Source organism: Pan paniscus, chromosome 19 (genome assembly GCF_029289425.2).
Source record: "Pan paniscus chromosome 19, NHGRI_mPanPan1-v2.0_pri, whole genome shotgun sequence".
NCBI classification, from domain to species: Eukaryota; Metazoa; Chordata; class Mammalia; order Primates; family Hominidae; genus Pan; species Pan paniscus.
This window is the reverse complement of record NC_073268.2, coordinates 15,650,770-15,676,705: the sequence shown is the minus strand read 5'-3', so window position 1 is coordinate 15,676,705 and position 25,936 is coordinate 15,650,770. Positions and strand designations below refer to the sequence as shown.

At 55.6% G+C, this 25,936-nt stretch overlaps 1 protein-coding gene across 1 annotated transcript; it reads left to right on the top strand.

The window, feature by feature from the left end:
• Positions 1-4,272: 4,272 nt before the first annotated feature.
• NGFR (nerve growth factor receptor) lies at positions 4,273-24,033 on the top strand. The gene is made up of 6 exons (XM_003810052.6): positions 4,273-4,457; positions 11,042-11,183; positions 15,315-15,674; positions 19,456-19,708; positions 20,932-21,092; positions 21,750-24,033. Exons 1-6 carry the CDS (start codon positions 4,392-4,394, stop codon positions 22,049-22,051), a joined length of 1,284 nt encoding a protein of 427 aa, XP_003810100.1. The 5' UTR covers positions 4,273-4,391; the 3' UTR covers positions 22,052-24,033.
• The last annotated feature ends 1,903 nt before the right edge of the window (positions 24,034-25,936 follow it).

The following is a 25,936-nucleotide window of genomic DNA, read 5'->3' as shown; positions in this document are numbered from 1 at the left end:
CTGTAAGATGGTGATCCCAGTACTGTACTTCCCTCATGGGACTGTAGTGGAGTTTAAGGGGGTCAGGCAGTCCCAGTAAGTGTGAGTTCTCATTGTCTGTGATCCCATTTCTGCTTGGAAGTTGGCTGGAGCTGCAGGCTGGCTCCCCAGCAACTGCTGGGGACATGAGGCACAGGGAGCTGTGAGTTGTGCTTTGCTGAGGGGCTGAGATGAAGGGGGTGGAGTGGAATGGGAGGACAGGGAGGACAGTGTGTATTAAGGAGGTTGCCTTTCTGGAGGGGCAGGGTTACGGTGGGGTGGTGAGCTATATAGGGGAGGAGTTGCCCCTCCCATTTGATTCCTAAAGATGCAGTTTGACGTGACTACCACTCCCAGCCCCATGTGGAATTGCACTGATGTTCTCCACCCTTTCTCCTTAGAGTCACTATAGGACCAGGAAGCTTGGGGGTGGGGGGTAGGGGGAGGAGTCCTCTCTATGGGCACTCTGTTATAGGAGATGGTTCTGAGGGACTCTCCAGGAACACTGCTGGCCTCTTGGTGCCCCCTGTGGGATCCCACCTGCTGGTCAGCCCCTACGAGCCCTCTCTCCATGCCATATCCTGCAGCTGTGGCTCTAAGTGCTGAGGATTAGGAGAGAGGGGGCTGGGAAGACAGTGTGGCTTGTCAATCAGGGAGAAACTTTTGGAGCCCACTCATGTCTGGGGCCAGGAGTTGTGGACACTAGAGGGTTATACTCAGGCAGGCAGTGGCTCCATGAGGCCTCTGATATTGTTCCTAGGAAAAGGAAGGGCCAGTGCATCCTGCCCTCATGAAGAATCTCTGTTGCTTGTGGTGGTGCAGATGTAGGAAGATAGGTGTTGGAAGCCACGGCCATGGCAGCCGTGGTGGTGGTGACTATGGTGATCATAGTGATGGTGATAACTGTGGCCGTGTCATGGTGGTGATAGTTGTGATTCTGGTAGTGACACTGATGGCAGTGGCATAATGATGATGGTCATAATGGTGCTGGTGTTGTTAGAAGTGGTGGTGATGGTGGCAGTGGTGGTGATGATGGTGATGGTACTGGTGGTGGTCATAATGATGATGGTCATAGTGGTACTAGTTTTGGTATAGATGCTTCTGGTCATGGTGATAGTGGGAGTCTCAGCAAAGGAATATCCTGATCATATCCAGGCTATCTGTTATGGTCAGTCAAGCCAAGACCTCACATTATAAACTAACTCTTCATGGCTGGGCGCGGTGGCTCACGCTTCTAATCCCAGCAATTTGGGAGGCTGAGGCGGGTGGATCACCTGAGATCAGGAGATCGAGACCATCCTGGCCAACATGGTGAAACCCTGTCTCTATTAAAAATACAAAAATTAGCTGGGTGTGGTGGCACATGCCTGTAATCCTAGTTACTCGGGAGGCTGAGGCAGGAGAATCACTTGAACCAGGGAGACGGAGGTTGCAGTGAGCCGAGATCGTGCCACTGCACTCCAGCCTGATAACAGAGCGAGATTCTGACTCAAAAAATAAATAAAATAAATAAAATAAAATAACTCTTCATATCAAATAACTAACACACTAGAACATCAGCTTCATAAGGAGCTGCATGAATCCCCAAGGCCTGCAGAATCCCCAAAGCCTAGAGCAGTGTGTGGCACACAGCAGATGCTCAATAAATACATGTTGAATGAATACAAGGGAAGTGAGTTCCTCCTTGTGATAAACACCACGTTACTTCATTTGATCCTCACCCCGCCCTTTCAAAATTCCCATTTGATAGATGAGAAAACTGAGACCAAAAGAGATGATGTAACCTGCCTGAGGAGTCAGCAATGGCGGAGAGGGAGGGAGGAATAATACCCAGGCCTGTCCCACTCCCAGTGCAATGCTCTTTCCTCTACACACTTTGCAGCCACTCTCCCCGCCAGCACTCAGCATTACGTAGTGGTCTTGCGCTTGGGTTTAATCATAGAAATACCGCTAATAATAGTAACAATTGCTGTTTGTAATTGTTTGAGTAAGGCTTAAATGATCAGGACCATGGAAATTATTAATAACCCAGGCCCAGCCATAGTGTGGGTCGTATTAAATTGTGTTGAGATGGATAACGTTAGCAATAATAGTAACTGGGATCATAAATTAATAACAGGAGTATTTAAATTAATGCCACACTGTCGATACCCTTAGTCATAAGCAGCTCAACGCTGCTGTTAGTACTAATGTTGCCCCTTCCTTCCTGCCTTTTATGAATTCAGCTGAGAGGAAGGCAGGTCTAGAAAAGCAGCGGGAGGAGGAGACATCTTAGAAGCAGTCCCTGTCTGGAAGGAATGACTCTTCGGTGATTTCCGAAGAGGTGCTCTTTTCCTGGCCTCTTATGTCCAGCCGTGAAGGTGGTGGCTCACCAGCATTCATGCTGAAAACCACAATGATGTCTACCTGTCCTTTCCAGGCCAGGGCTGTCCCCTGGACTTTGTGGGTTACACAGGAAAGAAATTCACAGGACAGATATTTTTTTCCCCCATGAATGAATGAATTAGCTTCAGCCGATCTTGGAAGTCACCTACAGACTGCTAGTGTGCTCTCTTCATGAGCACTGTTTTTTGTTTGTTTGTTTGTTTTTTGAGACGGAGTTTTTGCTCTGTGGCCCAGGCTGGAGTGCAATGGCGCTATTTCTGCTCACTGCAACCTCCGCCTCCTGGGTTCAAGTGATTCTTCTGTCTCAGCCTCCTAAGTAGCTGGGACCACAGGCGTGAGCCACCACGCCAAGCTAATTTTTGTATTTTTAGTAGAGATGAGGTTTCACTATGTTGGCCAGGCTGGTCTCGAACTCTCGACCTCAGGTGATCCACCCGCTTCGGCCTCCCAAAGTGCTGGGATTACAGGCATGTGCCTGGCCCACAAGCGCTCTTGATCTCCCTTTTGTTTCCATAACTGGGGAGGGTAGCGAGATTTTTTTTTTTTTCCAGGAGGAAACTGAAATCCAAACATGGTTAAGATTTGGGTGTTGGGATAGACTTTGCAGACACCCCCATCAACTCTGTGCTCCAGGGTCTTGATGTCTGGGAACGAAGAAATGGAGGGAACAGGAAACGGGTAAGCATGAGGGTGGGTGGCATGCTTTTTGGGTTGGGAGGCATATTATTTGGACTTGGCAAGGTTTCTAGGGCAAGATGAATTTGGTCCTAGCACATGGATGGGTACACAGATATGAGTCCATTTCACCACTTTTCTATTTATTCCCTTCTACAGAACTTTCTTGAACCCTACTGTATACCAGGAATTCAGAGAAGAAACCATAATCCCTGCCTGCAGAGCTCATAAGCCCATGGAGACACTCACAGTCTGGTGAAGTCTATATTGTTGAAGATGCATCTGTTTGTTTGTTGATGGGTGTCAGTGTGTGTGTGCACTCATGAATGTGTGTGTTTGTGTGACTGTATACATGTGAGGGCTTATGCAGACACGACTGTATACATGCATGTGTGAATGTGTAGGTATGCGCGTTTGAATGTCTGGATCACATATGTGCCCGTGTGCATGCCTGGAGAGGTGCATGTGTGGGACAGTCAGGTCGGCAGGAGTGCATGAGGACGGTGTGGGCACACGTAAGTGCACGATCACACATACAAGTGAGCTTGAGAGTGTGTATTCCTGTGCACTGTGTGCACACCTGTGACCCCTTCAAACCCCTCATTTGAGAATCAAATGATGTCGGAATGGACTCCACCTTGAATGTCGATGGCCGAGGTCAGGGCGCCTGCGCCCCTCCCCTCCCCCTAGGCCTCTGCCCAGGGATCTCCTGCACTGGGAAGGGGAGGGGTGGGGATAGGGGTGGAGGTGGGGTGATGGACTGAGATGAAGGGCAGGGAGGGCAAGCGGGCATTCTTACTGATAGGGGGCAGTTAGGGAGCAAGGCTCCAGGGAGAAGGTGAAGCCAGAGGCGGAGGAAGATGGGTAAGAGAGTGAACCCTGTGGCGGGCCACAGCCGGAGAGGAACAGGAACCGCAGTGGGGACGCCCTGGTCCCCGGGCCCACAGCATCCGGGACGGACGCGCAGTAGCGCGGGCCGGGAACTGGGTACCAGGGCGGGATGGGTGAGAGGCTCTAAGGGACAAGGCAGGGAGAAGCGCAGCGGGGTGCGGGGAACCGCACGCCCTCCCTTTGCCTCTGCTTCCCACCCCGAGGCGGCGGGGCGGGCGGGCGCGGTTCCGGGGGTGGGCGGGCTGGGCGGGGCGGAGGCGGGGCCGCAGCACTGGCTTCACCCAGCCTCTCCCGCCCGCAGCCAGAGCGAGCCGAGCCGCGGCCAGCTCCGGCGGGCGAGGTGGGGGGGCGCTGGAGCGCAGCCCCATCAGTCCGCAGAGCGGACCGAGCTGGAAGCCGAGCGCTGCCGCGGGAGGCGGGCGATGGGGGCAGGTGCCACCGGCCGCGCCATGGACGGGCCGCGCCTGCTGCTGTTGCTGCTTCTGGGGGTGAGTGTTAGCCGGAGGGGGCCCGCTCCCTTTCCTGGGATCAGAACTCCGAGAAGAGCCGAGCGCCGCCACCAAGGAAACAGAACAGAGCATTGGGGTCCCAGTTACTGAGGGTGGGTGGTGGGAAAGGACCTCTGATGCCGGGACCACGAAGGAGGGTCTAGGGTTCCCGGAGCGCAGAGGCGACTCTCCAGGGTGGAGATGCGGGCAAGACCGGAGCACGGATGCCGGTCCTCAGGTACCGCAGGGGGCGGTGGGGGAGCTGGGAGGGGTCTTTCAGGAGGGGGCATGGGGCTCTCCGATGCCCAGGTTCTTCGGAAGAGGACACTCGAATGCCGGGATCCCGAAGGGACATTCCCCTCAGCATCTCGGTCTCTGGAGAGTCGTGGGACAGAACCAAGGCGAGAGAAGGAGGGGGAACTGGACGGGGACTAGAGATGAGAGGGGCGAGCTGGGCTGGGGCGGGGAGCCCGGGACGACGGGATGGAACAATGGAGGAGGTCGGAGGGACTGGAGGCAGAGGGGACCCGGCAAGGACAATGGGGACCTGCCAGACAATGGGGGGGAGGGGCGTCGGAGGGAGAGGTTGGGGAGCAGGAGAGAAGTTGAGAAGTGGGTTAGGGAGGGCAGAAGAGGGGCGACGGCGAGGGCGGCAGAGAGATGGAAGCAGAAGGAAAGGAGACAGAGCCGGGTGCGGACCCTGAAGTGGTCGGGGTCCCGCCTGCCCGCTGAGGGACAGTGAGACGAGAAGAGAGAGCAGAGGCTTGGACATTTCCAGCGCCTGTCCCCGCGCTCCTGCTCGCGGCCTCTCCCAGTCCCGGAATTGGGGCTGCGGATCTAAGGCTGGGAGGGGAGTGCCCACTTCGCCGGGGCGAACCCGCTCCCGGGGTTCCCCCACGGCCGGCGGGCTCCTCCGACGCGCGTGTTCTCACGGCTTGAAGCAGCGCAGCGGATCGCGAGGGACGGAGCGGGTGTGCCCCTACCCGGGCTGGCGGTGGCTACGTCTCGGGGTGCAGAGCGCCGGGGCGCACTAGGCGGGGACCCTTCCTGGCCGCGCGCTGCTCTGGCTACGCAGGCGGGAGGCGGCAGGCAGGGGGCGCTGCGGGGCGAGGCAAGTGCAGTCCGCCGCTGCCTGCCTGCGAGTCTGGGGCTGCGCGCCGCTCCCCACCTAGCTGCGCGACCCGAGCGCCGCGCCCACCGCGCTCCGTGGGCTCCCGCTCCTCGAAGGGTCGGGATCCGGTCTGAGCCTCTCCTGGCTCTCGGTGCAAGCCGCTGGGCAGCTAACGAGACGGGGGCGCCCGGACGCCTCGGATTCTGTAGCGCGGTATCCCGAGCCACCGACTCGGCAAAGGTCGGCGGGTCCTCCGGGTGGTCCGACGAGATTGTCAGATGTGGCCTGCTTTATGGCCATGAACCGAATGCCCTGGAAGTCCTGGCAACGGAGGAGGCGTCTTCACTCTCCCTGCCAGCATCTTTCATCAGAGCACTGCGCCCCAAATTCCGGCTTTACAGATACGGAGACTGAGGCTCTGAGAGTTAAAACGACTTGGCCAAGATCTCACAGCAAGTTGGGCCAGAGTCGTGGCTAGACTCCCCGACCTGATTCCCAGCTCGGTACTCCCCCACCTTTTCAGGGGGCAGCCGCTGTCCCAGCTCGGGGTCACGGCTGCGTTTCCCAGCGCGCGGGGGGGGGGGGGGGGTTGACACTGTCCCCAGAGTCCGTCGGCGGTAGAGCCTGCGGGTGAGGTGGGCAGAGATTCTGTCCGGGTGCGGGCCCCAGCCCGAAAGCTCAGCCCCAGTTCCCTGGAGCTGTCAGGACCTGTGGCTGCGTCCGGGGATTTGGGAGCGACCGCGGGCACGTCTGCTGACTAACGCCGCTGGTTAGAGACGCTGCTCAGACGCGGGTGGGCGAGCGTGGACCAGGAGAGCGGGGAGGAGGGACCGGATCCCAGAGGGGCAACGACTTGGGCTCCGGGTCTGGGCAAGAGCGAGGGTCCCCGCGCGAAGACCCAAGGAAGGAGGGGAGCTGGGCTTGGAGGACCTGGGCGCTTGGGAAGGTGTACCCCAACAGGAACCTGCCGTCTGCAGCCCCTGCGGCTCCCGCCTCCGCCTCGGCGCGCGGCTGCTGGGTCTGGGATGGCTGTGCGCGGTCCGAGTTTCTTCCTGGGCCGCGGTGAGAGAGAGAGGGCTGAAACCAGAGCGCGTCCCGGCGGGTCGGCTGGCGGGCCGCGCCGGTAATGGAGGCACTTTGTCATTCAGACGTCTGTAACCAGAGCCGCCGCGCTGGCTAATGCGCCTAATAGGGATGGAGCGAGGGCAGCAAATGGGCGTGCGTGAGCGGCCGGGCTGAGCTGGGTGGATGGTGGATGGGGAGGCAGCTCCGCGGGGGACGGGCCCCTACCGCACTGTTCCAGCCCAGTCTGGCTCAAGCGCCTCGCTTCTTCCCTGGGGGACCGCGTGGGGAGGCGGGAATAATCGCATGTGCTGAGTTCCTACTACGTGCCTTGCACTTCCCTGGTAGTTTCTCTTGAATTATTTAATCCTTATAAGGTCCTAGCAAGGTGAATTTCGTTATTCCCACTTCGCAGTTGAGGAAACAGAACCTTCTAGACTTTCAGGCCCGAGACCAGGCTCCCCCAGTGAGTCAGTGGTGGCGTCTTTGTTGGAACCCAGGATGCTTGGCCTGGGATGTTCTCTTTCCTACATATGCCAGGCTCCCTCCCGCCCCCTACCTTCTAGATCATGGAAGGAGTCGTGGCTCTGAGAGATTAAATCGTGCCCTATGCCTTTGGCCCCACACATTTAGATCTGAGCCCCTTGTCCACACGCAGAGCCCCTGCCCCCTCTCAAGTCTCTATGCTACTTTATCTTGGGTAATTAGCTCCTTTCCTCCCAACTCCTCCCCTATCCAAAGGGAGTGAGGGGTATGTGCCAGTGCCTCCCCTGGGTTTGCATCGACCTCAAAAGGCCCTCCAGGTGTTTGAAAATCTCTCCCATCCCATGGCGGTGACCACGGCCCCATTCACTTAAGAGCCCTTTGCTGAAGCTGTTGGAATGGCCAGGGCTGATTATACTGAAACATTCGTATGGTTTCAAACACTTTCAACTATTTTGCTGTTTCTCTCTTTTCTCTAATTAAAAAAAAATAAAAATTCTTAAAAGTCAATTCATCTAAGGATCCTTCCACCTTAGTTCCTTGTAAGCCTTGAAATGGCCAAAACAAAAAGATTACAAGCGTTCTTAAAAATGAGATGAAATCATTCTGTCAAATGTGAAATGACTAAGTGTAACACATACAAATTTCAGGGAAATTTATCTGTCATTCCTATAAATTAATCCTTTTGGATCTGATTTTGGAGCAATTAGCCTGAATGTTAGTCACCCCTCCCTACTTGGCTAAACTCACCCCTCCTGCCTGGGGTCTCCTTAAGATGAGATGCTTCTTTGATAACTAACATTTATTAAATTCCTACTATAGACCAGACATATTTGCATAAATTATTTCACTTAACTCTCCCAGCAATCCTGGGCAATAGACATTATCAACCCAATGTTTTAGGTGAGAAAAACTGAGGTTTAGGGAAATTAAGTAATTTACCCTAAGCAACATACTATTAAGAAGCAGATCTAGGATTTTACAACATAGGGAACATAAAACAAGGACAGGAAATGCATGGTTACTAATTATCTGGCCCCTACTCCAAATGCAGTTTTTAAGAGAAGAGAGAGGACCTCAGGCTGCAGCAGGGAGAACAGGTTTCTTGGCAGGGGCATTTGCACAAAGCTCCCACACCACCCAAGACCACTGTAGACAGATCTCCTCAGCTGTCCAGAGCCCAACTAACTGGAACACAGCCAATGGCCACAAAGTAGACCCTGGAGGACAGAAAAGAGGGGTCCCAAAGTACATAAATACCTTATTTACTTGTGTAATACTTACAGCAATCCTATGATGCAGGTACTGTCATCATTACCTAATTATGACCCAGGACAAGTGTGGAGCCAGGATTCAGAGTGGCGTGAGAGCTCACAGATTGTATTCAGAGGCTTGCCTCCTCCTGGTTCAGATCCTATTTACATACCTTTATATTTTTTATTATTTTTATTTTATTTATTTATTTATTTATTTTGAGACAGACTGTCACTCTGCCACCCAGGCTGGAGTGCAGTGGCACGATCTCGACTCACTGCAACCTCTGCCTCCTGGGTTCAAGCGATTCTCCTGCCTCAGCCTCCTGAGTAGCTGAGACTACAGGCGCCCGCCACCACGCCTGGCTAATATTTTGTATTTTTAGTAGAGATGGGGTTTCACCGTGTTAGGCAGGATGGTCTCGATCTCCTGACCTCGTGATCTGCCTGCCTCGGCCTCCCAAAGTGCTGGGATTACAGGCGTAAGCCACCACGCCCAGCCGGCACATGCCTTTCTACCAAGGCGAGTTCCACAGTTTCTGAAGATTCAATTAGACCTTAAATAGATTAGCGTGGTGGGGGAAGGGTTGCTTCAGGTCACACTCTGGTAGCAGCAAGAAGTGACAACTGATACCTTGACAGGAAGGGAGGAAACAGAAAAGCTATATTTAAAAAAAAAAGGCTGACAGGAGAACTCAAAAAGACAAAAGTGTGGTAATTTGGGAAAAGAACACAAGAGTTTCCCTGTATTGCAGCCCAGAGTAATCGCTGGTGTAAATACAGAGTCCCTGAGTCATGGGAAGTCAGGAAGCTTTGCTCCAGAGACAGGGAAAGGTGCAGCCACCATGGTGAAAAGCAAAAATGATGAGAGCAGCAAAGCCTGGCAGTCTGGAATCTCGGCTAACCAACAGTCGCTCTCCCAGAGTTCTGGTTAATTGAGGTCATACAGTATTTTCATGTATTTCAACTCCACGCGTGTATGCATTGTGTCCCTACTGCATGCCAGATACCGCATCAGGCCCTGGGGCAATCCAGCTCCCTCAGGGAGCTGACAGTCCAATGAGGGAGTCTATAAAGTTCAGGCCAGACAAAAGCAGAGAGAACCGGAGAACAGGCTGGATGTGTAACATGGCAGCCCCACCTAATCTGTGAGCGGTGGGTGCAACAGGACCACTTCCTTGAGGAAGTGACATTTAAGCAGAGCCCTAAAGGATGAAAAGAAATCAGAACAGGCCCTTCTGGAATCTTGCCTCTTGAGGGAAAGCCTGCATCTGGGACCCTGAGGCTCCTGGTCTGCAGATGTTCCCAGCACTGAGTGTGTTGCTGCCCTGGAGGAGGTGCGGCAACACCAAGGTTCCCCCTCCTCTGTTGCCTGTGCCTGTCCTGCTGGTCTCATGAGGACCACAGACTCCCTCCTGGGTTGATCCAACCTGTCTATCCCCCTGACTCCTCTGTTTCCTTCCCCACCAAACCCTGATGAGGCCGCAGGATATTTTAAAAGGCTGGAAGGAAAGGAGTGTCTTGGCCATGATCTGGCCAATGTAGAAGAAGCAGAATGCCCAAAACAAGCTTGTAAAGCTTCCCTCTGGTCCCACGACCCCAGAGCCCATACTTCTCAGCATCAAATGAGGGCTGCATGGTCTGGAGCTAGCAAAGCAGGCTTTGGAGTTTTATTAGACATTAAGTTTTTTTTAAAGGAACAGAAATATAAAGCAAGCCTCCACCAGCCCCTCCCCCTGGGGAATCTGGTGTTAAATTGTTATATCCACGAGCAAAGATGCTTCAGTGGCAGGAACCTGACTCCCCTTTCCCTTGGTTCCAGCCCTGTTCCCAGTGGCCACATGGGGGAGGGGGAGGACTGGTGGCTGGAAATCAAACCGTGGCAGGGCAGGGCTGCTGGGTGGTGAGAGCAGCCACTGTCCCATCATTGATAACAGTTCTCCCTTTCTCTCCATCTTGGTGCGAGGCTTTTGCCAAATGGCTGGTCTTTTGCCCTGGCACCAGGCTGTTGCCATCTCTGTAGAGAAATGAAGACTCAGAGGGAAGATGGGCAAGCAAGACCCCCAGTGTAGAGTCAGGATTCAAACCCAAGACCCTGGCCCTCTCCTTTCTGCTCTTGGGCATGGACATCTTCCATTTATTATTTAATATGTGGAATTAAGGACCTGGAGTAAGGCCCTGCTGGCCTTTGTTAGAAAAAAGGCCCTCCTCTGGGTAGATACAACCCAGCAGGTGCAAAGCTTAGCGAATGGAGTTTGGGATAGGTTTCAGCTCTACTTGCCCCGTTGGCTGGGAGCCCTGTGCAAGCTACAACCTGTCCAACCATTCATGACATCCCTGTTGGTAGGCCCTCCGCTGGGCCTCCGGCCACCTTCCCCATGTGGTGTATCCTTGGGATTCCAGGAGTTACTGTAACCCCAGGATGAACTTTGCAGAAGGTCAGCAGCTGAAGCTCTGACCTCACACCCCCAGCAGCCTGCAGGGGCACACTGTCCCTCACTTGCCTTTCCCCTGTCAGCTTTGATTTCCTAACGCCTCCCTGGTGAGCTCATCCCAGCCCAGGTGGTTCTAATAGAAGGCAGTGGGAGGAGGGTGTTTGATTCCCCGGAAGAACCCCCGCCAACCCACCCCAGCTTTCTCTTGCCAGTCTGACCCTCCGATCTCCCTCCATCCAGGTGTCCCTTGGAGGTGCCAAGGAGGCATGCCCCACAGGCCTGTACACACACAGCGGCGAGTGCTGCAAAGCCTGCAACCTGGGCGAGGGTGTGGCCCAGCCTTGTGGAGCCAACCAGACTGTGTGTGAGCCCTGCCTGGACAGTGAGTAGAGGGTGGCGGGCAGGAGGAGGGGAGAAGAATGGGAGGGAGGAGAGGGGTGAAAGGGAGGGGCGCTGGGGAGAAGCATGCCCAATAGAGGCCTTATAAGACCACTACTGTAAGGTCATCAGAAGTGGGTCTGACCCAGTGTAGGAGGCGCTTCTCCCAGATTCGAGAAGCTGAGAATGGAGAAGGGAAGTGTGCAGAGGGAGGAGGGGAACCCCATGGGGGATCTCCAAGGGGTGCCCATTCCCAGCTCTGGAGAAGGCAGAGGCTTGGTAGAAGAGTGTGGCTGGGCAGGGAGGAGTAGCTGATGCTAAGACCAGCTAAAAATGTCATCTGCACTGCAAAATCAATGGCTGCCACTTATCCCCGGTGTGTTTGGGGGAAGGGAGAGGAGGATCAAATCCTGGCTGCCCTGAAGGCTGACCTTGGGGGATCCTGGGGGTGTGGCTGTTCCTCCCTACAGGCCAACTCTTCTCCAGCTTTGACCAGGAAGCAGAGTTTTCCCGAGGCAGCAGGGATGGGGGTCAGAGCGCCATGAAGACGTCCTTACTGTGGGGTGACAGAGGGGAGGGGAGACGGGGAGCTGTGCCCATTCCTGCCTGGGATTTCTTTCTTTCTTCCTTCCTTCCTTCCTTCCTTCCTTCCTTCCTTCCTTCCTTCCTTCCTTCCTTCCTTCTTTCCTTCCTTCCTTTCTCTCTCTCTCTTTCTTTACCTTTCTTTCCTTTCTTTCCTTTCCTTCCTTCCTTCCTTCCTTCAACAGAGTTTTGCTCTGTTGCCCAGGTTGGGAGTGCAATGGCATGATCTCAACTCACTGCAACCTCCACCTCCTGGTTTCAAGTGATTCTCATGCCTCAGCCTCCTGAGTAGCTGGGACTACGGGTGCATGCATGCCACCATGCCTGGCTAATTCTTGTATTTTTAGTAGAGATGGGGTTTTACCATGTGGACCAGGCTGGTCTCAAACTTCTGGCCTCAAGTGATCCACCTGCCTCAGCCTCCCAAAGTGTTGGGATTAGAGGCGTGAGCCACCGTGCTCGACCCTGCCTGGGATTTCTTTCAGGAGGGGAGAGAATCTCATCTTCCTGGGCTGGTGGGTCTGGGCCCCTTGGCCCCAGTCTTGTCCAGGGTCTGAATTCCCTCATGCTTTTGAGTCAGGAGTCTCGGTCCCTGATCGGTGCCCCCAGTCCTCAGTTGCTGCCTTTGGGCCGTGGGCTCCCTGCCCTTTTCCTGACTCCCTGCCTTCTACCTGGCACTCGATGCCCACCTGGAGGGCTCGAGGGAACCATACTCAGATTATTCTTTAATCCGGCTGGGAATAAGGGGATAGAGCTGGGGCCTCTGAACCCACCTGCGGACCTAGTGTTACCTCTGGATGTCCCCCCGAGTCTATCTGTCCTTCAGGCAACCCCAACTCTTGGTGTTCCCCAGGCACACTGTTTTCCCATCTCTGTGCTTGTGGATCCTATAACACCATTCCCCAGCCAAGAAATGCCTGGGCGTATGTGTGGAGGTGGGACATCCTCCAATGCCTTTGCCGTCTTGCTTCATGGCCACCTGCTCTGGCCCTGGTCTAACAGGGTTTCCATTCCAGGGTGGGGGTGGCCAACCATCAGCTATCCCAGAACCTCCAAATCTGCCTCTCTTGCTTCCTAGACTCCAGCCCAGGACTCTCCTCCCAGGACCTAAATGATGGGAACCCTTTCCCTTCAGTCAAAGGACCTTCAGCAGGAGGTGGGGCGGAGGACACCAGGAGAGGGAAGTTCCAGAATCTCTGGAAGGGAAGGGAGGCAGGCAGAGAGGTGGCTTTGAGAATCCTCCCTTCCACTTCCTCCCTCCCCTCCATTTTCCCCTCTTTCCCTGTCTCCCCCTCCTCCACCTCCAGCTGTATTAACAGGCTGCCTTTACAAGCCCACTTTATGGGACGGAGACCCCAGCGGACTTTCCCTCTACCCTTAAAACGTTTCCACAAGGAAACCTATTAAGCCCCTGCCTTCATTCTCTGCCAAAAAAGACCACATTTTTCACACCACCTAAAACCCTCTCCCAGGAGTTTTCTGCTAATTTTCTGTGTTTTGCCATGAGCAGGCTTCTCCTCTTCCCCTCCTGTGTGACTAGACTTACCCTCCATCACACGCCAGCCAGCCAGGACCCTCTTGTTTGTATAGCTCAGACATCCTGCCTTTGCTGTTTGTGTTTGGACGTTCTTTCTGCTGTCTGACCATATTCCTACCACCAAAGTTCAATGTCCTCATCGCTCTCCACCCCCATGGGGCCCAATCTTTATAGGATCCCAACTATGTGCCAAGGCTTTATGGCTGAATTTCATTTATTCCTCACTACAACCCTGTGACTGCAGATATTGCTCCTTATTTTTACAGAGAAAGAAAAAGCTCAGAGAGGTTAAGTAAAACACCCAGAGTCACACAGCTTATAAGCAATGGAAATGGATTTTGAATCCAGATCTGCCTGCTCCTAGGAAAAGGGACACAGGGTTCCTCTGTCAGAATTCACTTGAAACTGAAGTCTCCCTCCAGGCCCTTCTTCCTGGGTCTTTTCTTCTCTCCTCTACCCTTTTTCTTTTCTTTTTCTTTCTTTCTTTTTTTTTTTTTTTTTTTTTTTTGACAGCGTCTCACTCTGTCACCCAGGCTGGAGTGCACTGGTGCAATCTTGGCTCACTGTAACCTCTGCCTCCCATGCTCAAGCAATCCTCCCACCTCAGCTTCCCGAGTAGCTGGGATTACAGACGTGCACCACTACACCCAGCTAATTTTTGTATTTTTTTGTAGAGATGGGGTTTTGCCATGTTGGCCAGGCTGGTCTTGAACTCCTGGCCTCAAGTGATCTGCTCGCCTTGGCCTCCCAAAGTGCTGGGATTACAGGAGTGAGCCACCACGCCCAGCCTTTGTCCCCAGTTCTGCCCCTTTCACTTCTCTCTGGCTTTTCCTTCTTTGTCTCCTCATTCCCCCACCACACCCCCGAAGCCAGTGACCCCTTGCTCCATCTTGTCTCTGATGCCTTTGAATAATGTTGAGACCCCCCCACAGGCCTCAGTTTCCCCCCAATGGCGCTTTAGCCTTTCTGCTTCTGTTTCCACATTCTGAACAATCTGCCCTTCCCTGGTTCTCAGGTTCCTAAATCTATGCTCTTCCTGTCCTTGGAGCAAGGATAGGTCCTGCCAGATCCAGGGTGGCACAGAGTTCCCCACCCAAAGCTGGAAGGGGTGAAGAAGATCTGGCCCTGTTCCTTCCCCTCCCTGTACAAGGAGGCAAGGACCCTGGCATGCCCGGCCTCCTTCTCCTTATTCTGGAATGCACATCCAGTAATTAAGAAAACATGAGTGAAGAATGAGCTTGGACATCTCCCTTGCATCCTGGCTGAAAGGGCAGAGGACGCATGTGCAGATCTCAAAAGGGTGATCATATAGTTGTGCAGCTTGTGTACTGCTCAACAATATCCATCTGAGAGAGTGAGTGTGGGCTAAGAGCCAGCTCTCTAGCTTCAGTGGCTCCTGCCTTACCTGAGCCCTCTTGCCTGCAGGTCCGTCCCCACCCTCAGGATCCAAGCCCTTCAGCAGCGTGGGGGTAGTGCCATGGGTGGGAAACTCTGCTGTCTAACCCCGGTCACTCCCATTCAGGCTGCATCTGAGCCCACACCTGTGTGGAGAGGAACTGAAGGCAGATGAGGCAGGAGGCTCCCTAGGGGAAGGCCTACCTTGCCTGGACTGGGTTAGCAGCCCAGCTCTGGCCCGCGGGGAGGGCTGGGTGGGAACCACGTTCGGATTATTCCTTAATCATTCTGGGAACATAGTACAGGCCTGGGAACTCTCAAAGAGAATTTGCCAAGAAACTTAGCGGCACCAGCTGGGTTATGCCGGAAAGCCTCCCGGCCGGCCAGTGCTTCTGGAGCCTGGAGGATGCGGCTCCGGGCCTCCTCCCGCTTTCCCAGTTGGCTGCCACCAACTTTCACAGGCTAGGGGTCAGGGTCCCTTGGAAGAGGGTGGGAGCCGATGAGAAGGCTGAAGGAGGAAGTCAGCGTCCTGGCAGGCAATGGGGGAGGGAGAGACTCCAGCTCCTGCGTCCCGGGTGCCCAAAAGAGCAGACGACTAAATCTGGTGTCCGCTGCGCTCAGGCGTGACGTTCTCCGACGTGGTGAGCGCGACCGAGCCGTGCAAGCCGTGCACCGAGTGCGTGGGGCTCCAGAGCATGTCGGCGCCATGCGTGGAGGCCGACGACGCCGTGTGCCGCTGCGCCTACGGCTACTACCAGGATGAGACGACTGGGCGCTGCGAGGCGTGCCGCGTGTGCGAGGCGGGCTCGGGCCTCGTGTTCTCCTGCCAGGACAAGCAGAACACCGTGTGCGAGGAGTGCCCCGACGGCACGTATTCCGACGAGGCCAACCACGTGGACCCGTGCCTGCCCTGCACCGTGTGCGAGGACACCGAGCGCCAGCTCCGCGAGTGCACACGCTGGGCCGACGCCGAGTGCGAGGGTGAGTGCGGTTCGGGGGGCGGAGGGAGTAGGAGTGCGGTTCGGGGGGCGGAGGGAGTAGGGGTGCGGGGGTGGGCTGGGGGCATAAGGAAGGGCGCTCTCTGGAGGTCGACAAGGACCTTGCCTGGCCTGCTGGGGCAGCTTTGTGACCTTGAGGCAGCGTGCACCTTCCCTGAGCTTCAGTCCTTTCCTGGTAACCTAAGGGAGGAGGTCATTCCCGATCCTGTCTCAGCAAAGAACCCCTCTCTGTGTTTCCTTCTTTGGGCTGCTTGGAAAGTGGGCGTTCTCAGCGTCCCAGGCCGCGGGTACTACATTGTAACTCATCCTCCGGGACGCATTTCTCTGTGGCTTCCCGCTAGTGATTAGCTGAACAGCAAGCAGCTCGAAGGTGGCCACTACCCCCAGGGCACAGAACGGGAGAGGTCTGACCCATGAGGCAGGCTTTCTGAACTGGAAGAGCAGCTTGAGGACCCTCAGGAGCTGGGACCCTTTGACTCTGAGCCCTGGTCTAGGTCCATGGTGGGTTTTGGCTCTGGGACCTGAGATGGAACCCACCCTGTCCTTGACTGACGTTAGGGAGTCCACTCCTGTCTCTGGGCCTCGGTTTCCTCACTGGTCATATGGTTGCCAGGGTTGTTGCGGGTTAGGGAATACAGTGGGGCTGGCCCACTTCAGCTTGCCCTGTCTAGGGGAGGGGTCAACCGTGTTCCGCAGTTTAGTGAAGGATGAGGGGCGTGCAGGGAACACTAAGGAGGGGCTCTGTGGAAGAAGAAGGAGGGGAGGGGCAGACCTGGGGCTCAAAAGCCCGGGGACAAGGCAGTGCATGCTCGTTGCTGTCAGCTCCAGGGATGGATGGGAGCTGGGCATGCCCACCTTAGCCAAGCACAGGCCCCAAGGAGATGGGGTGGTTCTTGGGAGAAGGAAGCCCCATGGGAGCCAGGGCAGAGCTGTTTTGGTCTCTGGTTGGTGACGTCCGTCTCAGGGGAGACTGGTGGGCTTTTCCACTTCGGGGAGAGGCTGGCAGTGCCTTTACATCCTGTCCATCATCCTGTGGCCATGCACACATTGAGCTATCTCCCTTTGAGACCTAACCTGCATCCTCAGGTTGCCTTTACCCTGAGCAGGCAATACAGCACCTCCTTCAGTGAGCCCCCAGTTTGATGGGAGAGATAGCCTTCGCCCAGTCTAATGAGAGAGACATGGTCCCAGCACTTAGTCCCCAGCTGAAGGAGAGATAGCTCTCACTTTAGAGATCCCCCATTCTGATGGAGGCAGCAGAGCTTCTGCCTCAGTCAGCACCCAGATCTCCTGCCCCTGGGGACCCTCCAGTCTGATAGGGGCTCCAACAACCCACACCTGCCTTCCAAGTCCTGCCATCTCTGGCTTTAGGAGCTCAGTATGGGGAGGGCTGTTACGCTGGGCTAAGGCCAGGTTGAGCTCAAAGCTTCCTGCCTTGGAGAAGGAATGAGGAGTAGGATGTGGTGGTTCTGGTGGCAATTGCCCTGGGCCAGGAGACAGGCAAGTGGCATCAGGCGCCAGGCAGAGCGCAGGGAGGGTTTCAGCAGCCAGGCATCAGGCAAGCAGGCAGCTCATTTCTGTAGGCAAGTCCAGACCAGCCAGCTGGGGGCGGGGCTGGGGGACTTAGGGGCGCTGCTAGAGCAAACAAAGGTGGTGACTGTGGGAGGAGCAGGCTTTGTCTTTTGGGGCATTCACAGATTCCTCTCAGATACCAGCCCACTTTCCCAGCCACCCCGAAGGAGGAGGGTGCTCCTGAGGGAGTGTTCATCCCAGACCCTGTTCCCCTTTCAGCTTCAGGCTCTGAAGGGTTAAATGTCAGCTCTGGGACAAGAGACCATTTCAGGAAATGGAATTTGATTCTTGGTTTTGTTGCCCCCTCCCCTCCAGCGTACCATACTTTCCCCGCATTTACTTACGTTTCAGGTGTCAACATGGTGACTCACCCACCCTCAGGGCAGAAGGGCTACCTGCTGCCCCAGTGAAATTCGGTTTGAATAGGGATAACCTGGTCCCTCCATGCAGCCCGGAAATGGCTGTCAGGACCTGCCAAGGGCTTAGTAGGTTGGAATGCTAGTGGACATGGCCACATCTGGATCTCATCCCCCCGCCCCCGTCAGAGGGGATTGGAGAGATGAGGGCAGCTCCCCAAGAGTCAGTGCCGCCTCTGGTCTGGCCACGCCTTGCTACCCTCCCAGCCTTCCCCTACCATGCTCTGATCTCGGTGATGGTCTCATTCATTGGGCACCCGGACATGTACACTCCTTCACCTTCTGGCTTGGGGTCAGTCTGAGCTGAGCTGTGTCTCCAGCCTCTGGACTTGGGCTGCCCCCCAGCTTGCCCAGTCCCCTGGCAGAGCAAGAGAAGTCCCTCCCCAGTCCAATGCTCCACCTGGGGCTGCCAGAAGACAGGGCTCTGTCTCCTTCACTACCTCTGGCCCCTCCCAGGACGGAGACGGGGAAGGGTGGTTTGGGTGACAGATGGCAGCCCCTCACTGCTGGCAGCCAGATGGATTCTAGATTCACATCTGGGGGCTTTGCCCCTCAGAAGGTGCTGAAAACGGGCCTTTGAAGCATTTTCATCTTGAGTGGAAGAGGCCAGAAGATGGGTGGCAGCTTCTACTCCTGCTTGGGTGGGCAAAGTGGGGGCTGGGAGGGCAGAGCTGGGAGCAAGTTACCCTCCCCTTCACCCCATTGGCATGTCCTGCCTGCTTTCCCTCCCTGCCCCAGGCGTGGGAAGTGAGGAGGGACGGGGTAGGCAACATTGCCCAGACAAGTATCCCCAGGCTGTCCAGAGCCCACAACCCCTAGCACTGCCCCTGGCTGTGTGGCAGAATGGAAAATCCCACCCACTGGTGCCAGGAAGGGCTGGGTCCCCTGCCAGGGAGGCTGGCAATGCCCAGCTAACTTGAGAGGGTCTAGGTGGGTGGCAAGTCACAGTCTCCCCCCACCAGCTGAGGCATTGAGCTGGACCTGCCTCGTGGGCCCCTTCTCCACTGGCTCTCTGCTTCCTGACCAAGGAGGGTTGGGGCTACCTGATGCTGTCATCTCTGGTTGGCAGGATCAGGCTAGGTGGGAGCCAGGCAAGACAGGAAACAGAGGCTGGCCACTGTCCAAGGGCTGGCTGGAGGGAGGCAATCCAGCTGCCCCCGCACCCCTCCTTTCCACCCAAGCCTAGAGCCTGAGACATGAGGTCAAAAAGTCGGGGAGTGCTCTCAGGGAGGTGGTGTGGGGGAAGCACCTCTCTGACCAGACCTGTGTACCCTCTTCTTTCCTTAGGACAGGGGTGACTAGGGTCATCAAGGACAAGCTGGGGCCAGAGAGACATTTCCCAGAGTGACTCCAGCTCAAGGCCTCCCTGTGGTCAGGCTTCTTTGTGTGTTTGCTCCTAGATAGGCCTCTCTAGGTACTCAGGAGGTGGAATAGAATTCCAGGACCATAGCCCCAGATGGAAGGGAGCTTAGAGACTGTCTCTCTTAATAGCCCCATTAGATAAATAAGGAAATCGAGGTTCTGAGAGAAAAGGGGGCTGGGCCAGAGTCACCCAGCAAGTCAGTGGCGAAGCTGAAGGAGATGCAGCTCTGTGGGCCCACAGGCCTTGCTCTTTAGCATCATGACGCCATGCACGCAATCCCAGCTGTGCATAACAGCTGGGCACAAGAGCACCTGGAGCCAGGGCGGGAACACAGGAAGAACACGGCGGTGGGTTAGAGCTAAAAGGGAGGAGCGGGGGAAGTGGGTCCTCACTCCCGTGGCCTTTTCTCCCAGAGATACCTGGCCGTTGGATTACACGGTCCACACCCCCAGAGGGCTCGGACAGCACAGCCCCCAGCACCCAGGAGCCTGAGGCACCTCCAGAACAAGACCTCATAGCCAGCACGGTGGCAGGTGTGGTGACTACAGTGATGGGCAGCTCCCAGCCCGTGGTGACCCGAGGCACCACCGACAACCTCATCCCTGTCTATTGCTCCATCCTGGCTGCTGTGGTTGTGGGCCTTGTGGCCTACATAGCCTTCAAGAGGTAAGAGAGGGCACGGTGGCGACAGAGAGGGGAGATGTTTGCCCTCAAGGAAGACTTTGCTGTGACCTTGACCTGAAAACATACACACCCTTTTAACTCAACCCCAAACCAAGCTCATCCTCACTCATCATCTGCCGCCCCACTCCAGGGTGCAGCAGGTCAGCAGGAGGTGAGGGGAGAGGATCCACCTGTCCTGTCCTGTCCTCTCCTGCCCTGTCCTGGCTCCAGCCCCTCCCACTCCCATGCCGCACCACTCCCTGACTCCCCACCCCCAGCTGCTTGTGTCCTCATCCCCAACCTCCTTCACCCCACAGTCACCTGCGTATGCATATGTCTCTTCCCCTTCGCTTGTCACACTGGGAATGCTGTGGCACCCACATCCAGGAATCCAGGATGTGCACGAACTCCCAGAAGGCATTTTAAAGCTTTAAATGCATTTTCCATTCTTTCTTAAAAAAAAAAAAAAAATCATCAAAGTAACACATCCGTGTTTAGGAAAATGCAAACAAGACCAATATCTTTCAAAGCAAAAAGTAAAAGCCCCCTTTTATCTCCCCAAATCCTACTTCTCTCCTTATTGGAATCTGTTTGAAATGGATCCTTCCCAACTATTTTCTGTGTGTCTTTTTTATAAACATGTATATAAACCTTTTATAATTACATGTAAACATGGAGGGCTTTTTAGGCATCAGTGAGATCACATTGTACATATTCTACAGCTTACTTTTTTCACTCAATCTCCCTCAGGAGACCTTTCCTCAGGAATGTAGATTAGCTGATCATTTGTAACCACTCATTCAATAGTATGGATGGATGGTAATTTATTTAGCCAGTCCCCTATTGATGGACATTTGTTTTTTTTTTTCCAGTTTTTTGTTATTGCTTATAATTGCAGAGGAAATCCTTGTATATATCACTGCCCACATGTGGGAGTATTTTAGAAGGGTAGATTGGGAGAAGAGGAGTTCCTGAGCAGTCACTTTTGCTGCACTGCTCATTCCAGGAACATTTACTGAACACTTACAGAGGGCCCCTCTGCCCTCATGGAGCTTTCAGGGTAGGTGGGGGCAGATGTGCAAAGAGGAGCCTTAGATGGTGGGGTGGCGGTTATAATTGGGCACCCGCCATGCCCCTGGCCCTCGCACGGCAGAGCACAGATACTCAGCTGCATCGGCCACTACAGCCCCTCGCCCCCTGAGACCTGGCCTGTCCTCTGGCTCCAGGTGGAACAGCTGCAAGCAGAACAAGCAAGGAGCCAACAGCCGGCCAGTGAATCAGACGCCCCCACCAGAGGGAGAAAAACTCCACAGCGACAGTGGCATCTCCGTGGACAGCCAGAGCCTGCATGACCAGCAGCCCCACACGCAGACAGCCTCGGGCCAGGGTGAGCAGCGGCCCACTGGGGAGCTGAGGCGGAGCTGAGGCTGAGGAAACAGAAGCAATTAAGATTAGACTCCAGGAAGGACTTTTGGGGGGTGGCGGCAGGGCTGGCTCAGCGGTGCCCCTGTAGATGGATGGAGAGGCTGGCCGAGGGGAATGGGAGGGAGAGGTCCTCTCTAGAGGAATGACTTGGGAAATGGAGGCTTTTACAAGTTGGAGCATCCAGACTCATCAAGCTAATTGTCCCCCCTGGGGGCTAATTACTGCCCAAAGTAGCTGCAATTAGCCTCCTGCCCTGGACTTCTGGGGAACAAGTAGTTAAGTGTGTACCCTAATTAGTGGCCCATAGCCCAGCTCCGGGACACTTGCTGTAGTTGTCTAGAACTGAGAAGCCCTGTCTCCTCCTCTACCATGATTAATTGCTGGGGGGGAAGAGAGGAGGGATGGGGATAGGGATTGGGCTGGAGTGACAGGAGGAAGGGACAACGAGTCCCCCCAGGTGCCTTCACTTCCTGGTGCCCCACCCAGGACCTTGTCTTGGCCCCAGGCCTCCAGATGGGGAGGAGCACTGCCTCGGCCCTTCTTGGGTCTCACCCCAGTGCCCACTGTTGGGGAAAGGAGTTCAGGGGTAGGACCTGACTCTCCTCTGGTTTCTCTGCAGCCCTCAAGGGTGACGGAGGCCTCTACAGCAGCCTGCCCCCAGCCAAGCGGGAGGAGGTGGAGAAGCTTCTCAACGGCTCTGCGGGGGACACCTGGCGGCACCTGGCGGGCGAGCTGGGCTACCAGCCCGAGCACATAGACTCCTTTACCCATGAGGCCTGCCCCGTTCGCGCCCTGCTTGCAAGCTGGGCCACCCAGGACAGCGCCACACTGGACGCCCTCCTGGCCGCCCTGCGCCGCATCCAGCGAGCCGACCTCGTGGAGAGTCTGTGCAGTGAGTCCACTGCCACATCCCCGGTGTGAGCCCAACCGGGGAGCCCCCGCCCCGCCCCACATTCCGACAACCGATGCTCCAGCCAACCCCTGTGGAGCCCGCACCCCCACCCTTTGGGGGGGGCCCGCCTGGCAGAACTGAGCTCCTCTGGGCAGGACCTCAGAGTCCAGGCCCCAAAACCACAGCCCTGTCGGTGCAGCCCGTGTGGCCCCTTCACTTCTGACCACACTTCCTGTCCAGAGAGAGAAGTGCCCCTGCTGCCTCCCCAACCCTGCCCCTGCCCCGTCACCATCTCAGGCCGCCTGCCCCCTTCTCCCACACTGCTAGGTGGGCCAGCCCCTCCCACCACAGCAGGTGTCATATGTGGGGGGCCAACACCAGGGATGGTACTAGGGGGAAGTGACAAGGCCCCAGAGACTCAGAGGGAGAAATCGAGGAACCAGAGCCACGGACTCTACACTGTGAACTTGGGGAACAAGGGTGGCATCCCAGTGGCCTCAACCCTCCCTCAGCCCCTCTTGCCCCCCACCCCAGCCTAAGATGAAGAGGATCAGAGGCTTGTCAGAGCTGGGAGGGGTTTTCGAAGCTCAGCCCACCCCCCTCATTTTGCATATAGGTCAGTGAGGCCCAGGGAGAGGCCGTGATTCACCCAAAGCCAGACAGCAACGGGGAGGCCAAGTGCAGGCTGGCACCGCCTTCTCTAAATGAGGGGCCTCGGGTTTGCCTGAGGGCGAGGGGAGGGTGGCAGGTGACCTTCTGGGAAAGGGCTTGAAGCCAAGTGAGCTTTGCCTTCCACGCTGTCTCCAGACCCCCACCCCTTCCCCACTGCCTGCCCACCCGTGGAGATGGGATGCTTGCCTAGGGCCTGGTCCATGATGGAATCAGGTTTGGGGTTCATGGAAAGGGTGCTGCTTCCCTCTGCCTGTCCCTCTCAGGCATGCCTGTGTGACATCAGTGGCATGGCTCCAGTCTGCTGCCCTCCATGCCGGCATGGACCCGGAGCTAACACTGGCACCTAGAATCAGCCTAGGGGTCAGGGACCAAGGACCCCTCACCTTGCAACACACAGACACACGCACACACACACACAGGAGGAGAAATCTCACTTTTCTCCATGAGTTCTTTCTCTTGGGCTGAGACTGGATCCTGCCCGGGGCAGCTGCCAGAGAAGCATCGGAGGGAATTGAGGTCTGCTCGGCCGTCTTCACTCGCCCCCGGGTTTGGCGGGCCAAGGACTGCCGACCGAGGCTGGAGCTGGCGTCTGTCTTCAAGGGCTTACACGTGGAGGAATGCTCCCCCATCCTCCCCTTCCCTGCAAACATGGGGTTGGCTGGGCCCAGAAGGTTGCGATGAAGAAAAGCGGGCCAGTGTGGGAATGCGGCAAGAAGGAATTGACTTCGACTGTGACCTGTGGGGATTTCTCCCAGCTCTAGACAACCCTGCAAAGGACTGTTTTTTCCTGAGCTTGGCCAGAAGGGGGCCATGAGGCCTCAGTGGACTTTCCACCCCCTTCCTGGCCTGTTCTGTTTTGCCTGAAGTTGGAATGAGTGTGGCTCCCCTCTATTTAGCATGACAAGCCCCAGGCAGGCTGTGCGCTGACAGCCACCGCTCCCCAGCCCAGGGTTCCCCCAGCCCTGTGGAAGGGACTAGGAGCATTGTAGTAAATGGCAATTCTTTGACCTCAACCTGTGATGAGGGGAGGAAACTCACCTGCTGGCCCCTCACCTGGGCACCTGGGGAGTGGGACAGAGTCTGGGTGTATTTATTTTCCTCCTCAGCAGGTGGGAAGGGGGTTTGGGGGCTTGCAAGTATGTTTTAGCATGTGTTTGGTTCTGGGGCCCCTTTTTACTCCCCTTGAGCTGAGATGGAACCCTTTTGGCCCCCCAGCTGGGGGGCCAGCAACCCTCCTGTCACCTCCCCTCCTTGCCTCCTGTGTAATCATTTCTTGGGCCCTCCTGAAACTTACACATAAAACATAAGTGATGAACATTAAATAGCAAAGAAAGAAAAATAGTACAAAGAGATTTTCTGGAAATACACATGGTTTGAATTGTTTGGGATTGGGTGTGTGGCAGGGACCCAGGTATAATTTCCAATTCGGTCAATTCCTGCCCTCTTTTCCCCCACACCAAAAGGGGAAGTTTTAACAGAAATCCAGTAAGTTCCCATGTATCACTATGGGGTGAGGTGGGGAAGGAGAAGGGGCCCTTTGCTCCCAGATCTTGCAGAGGGAAAGTGAAAATGGCCACGCAGGAAGCTAGCCAGCTGTGAACTTGACCAGATGTCAGAAGTGAAACTGACCACAGGCAAGTCAGAGGCTCGCCAGGAGGGCCAGGTCACAACCCCACAGCTCCCAGCCACCCACATGGCCTGGGAGACACACACACACATACACACACCACAGAGAGAGAGAGAGAGAGAGAGAGAATCTGGCTCCAGATGGCCTAGCAGGAGGCATTAAGCAGGCCTGGCCTGAAGTTAGGCAGGCAGGCCCCTCCCTTGTAGCTCTCGTGGGCAGGTCCTAACCCAGGCTCCTGACAGCCTGGCTTCGAGCCCCGCCTGGCCCAGGCCTGGGAGCTCCCAGGGCTGCAGGGCTCCTGGCCCTGGGCCTGTGCCTGTCTCTGAGGCTCAGCCTCAGCCCCTGCTGGTTTGGCCAAGTCCTCCGGGGAGACTGGCTTGTGGTCACTGAGGAAGACAAAGGCAGGCTTGCTCTTCCAGTAAAAACAGCAAACAAGCCTGCCTGACCTCCAGATCCAGGGAGAAGGGCCAGCCAGGCCCAGCCAGAGTCAGACAAGGGTGGAGGGGAGGTTCTCTGTCTTCCATTCCCCTCCTACGCCCCCAGACTGTGAGGGGTGTAAGGAAGATGGAAGATGTTGCGGGAGGGATTCAGAGTAGGTAAGAGAAATAATCCTGGTACTTGGAAAATCAGTGTGATGGGAAAGACAATCTCTGTCTTGAGCAAGGCTCCCATCTAATGAAGGAGACTGTCCCAGAATTGAGGATATTCTAACCTGATGAAAGAGGCACACTTCCTATCCTAAGGGGGCCCCCATGCTGATGGGGAAATATACTCTTTGACCTAAGAGTGGCTCTCCACTCTGCCCAATCTCTTGTCTGGTGGGGGAAAACCAGATGCTGTCCTGTGAAATAAGGAGAACTCAAATCCCTGCCTTCACCAGCCTTACATTCTTGAGGGAGCTAGAGCAGACCGGCCCTCTATGGTGTGTACTGCTATAATAGTGGGGGGATCCTAAGCAAGACCCACCCATACCAGGGGTCAGGGAAGCTTTGCCAGAGAAGGGATATGGAAGCTGAGTCTTTAAGGATGAGTGGAGTTAACTAGACAGGTCGGGGGGAGAGTGCTTCTGGCAGAAGAACCAGCTCAGCAAAGGCCCTGGAGGGCGCCAGCACAGAGCACACGTGGGCTGGGGAGGCTCTAGGGCGCGGAGCCCAGAGAGTGAGTAGGAAGGTGATCAGTGGAGCCTCATTGGGGAGGGCTTGTGAAGAGACACACTAGGGGGTCTGGACTACATTCTTGGAACACTGGGGAGCCACTCGGGGGTTTTAAGTATAGGAGTGCCATAGACAGACTTGTACTTTATTATTGATTATTTTTTATTTTTTAAAATTTGAGACAAGGTCTGGCTCTGTCACCCAGGCTGGAGTGCAGCGGTGTAATCTCAGCTCACTGGAGCCTCAACTTCCCAGGCTCAAGTGATGCTCCCACCTCAGCCTCCAGAGTAGCTGGGAGAACAGGCACACGCCACAACACCCAGCTAATTATTTTGTATTTTTTGTACAGACGGGGTTTCGCCATGTTGCCCCGGCTGCTTTTGAACTTCTCGGCTCAAGCCATCCTCCTGCCTTGGCCTCCCAAAGTGCTGGGATTACAGGTGTGAGCCACCACACCCAGC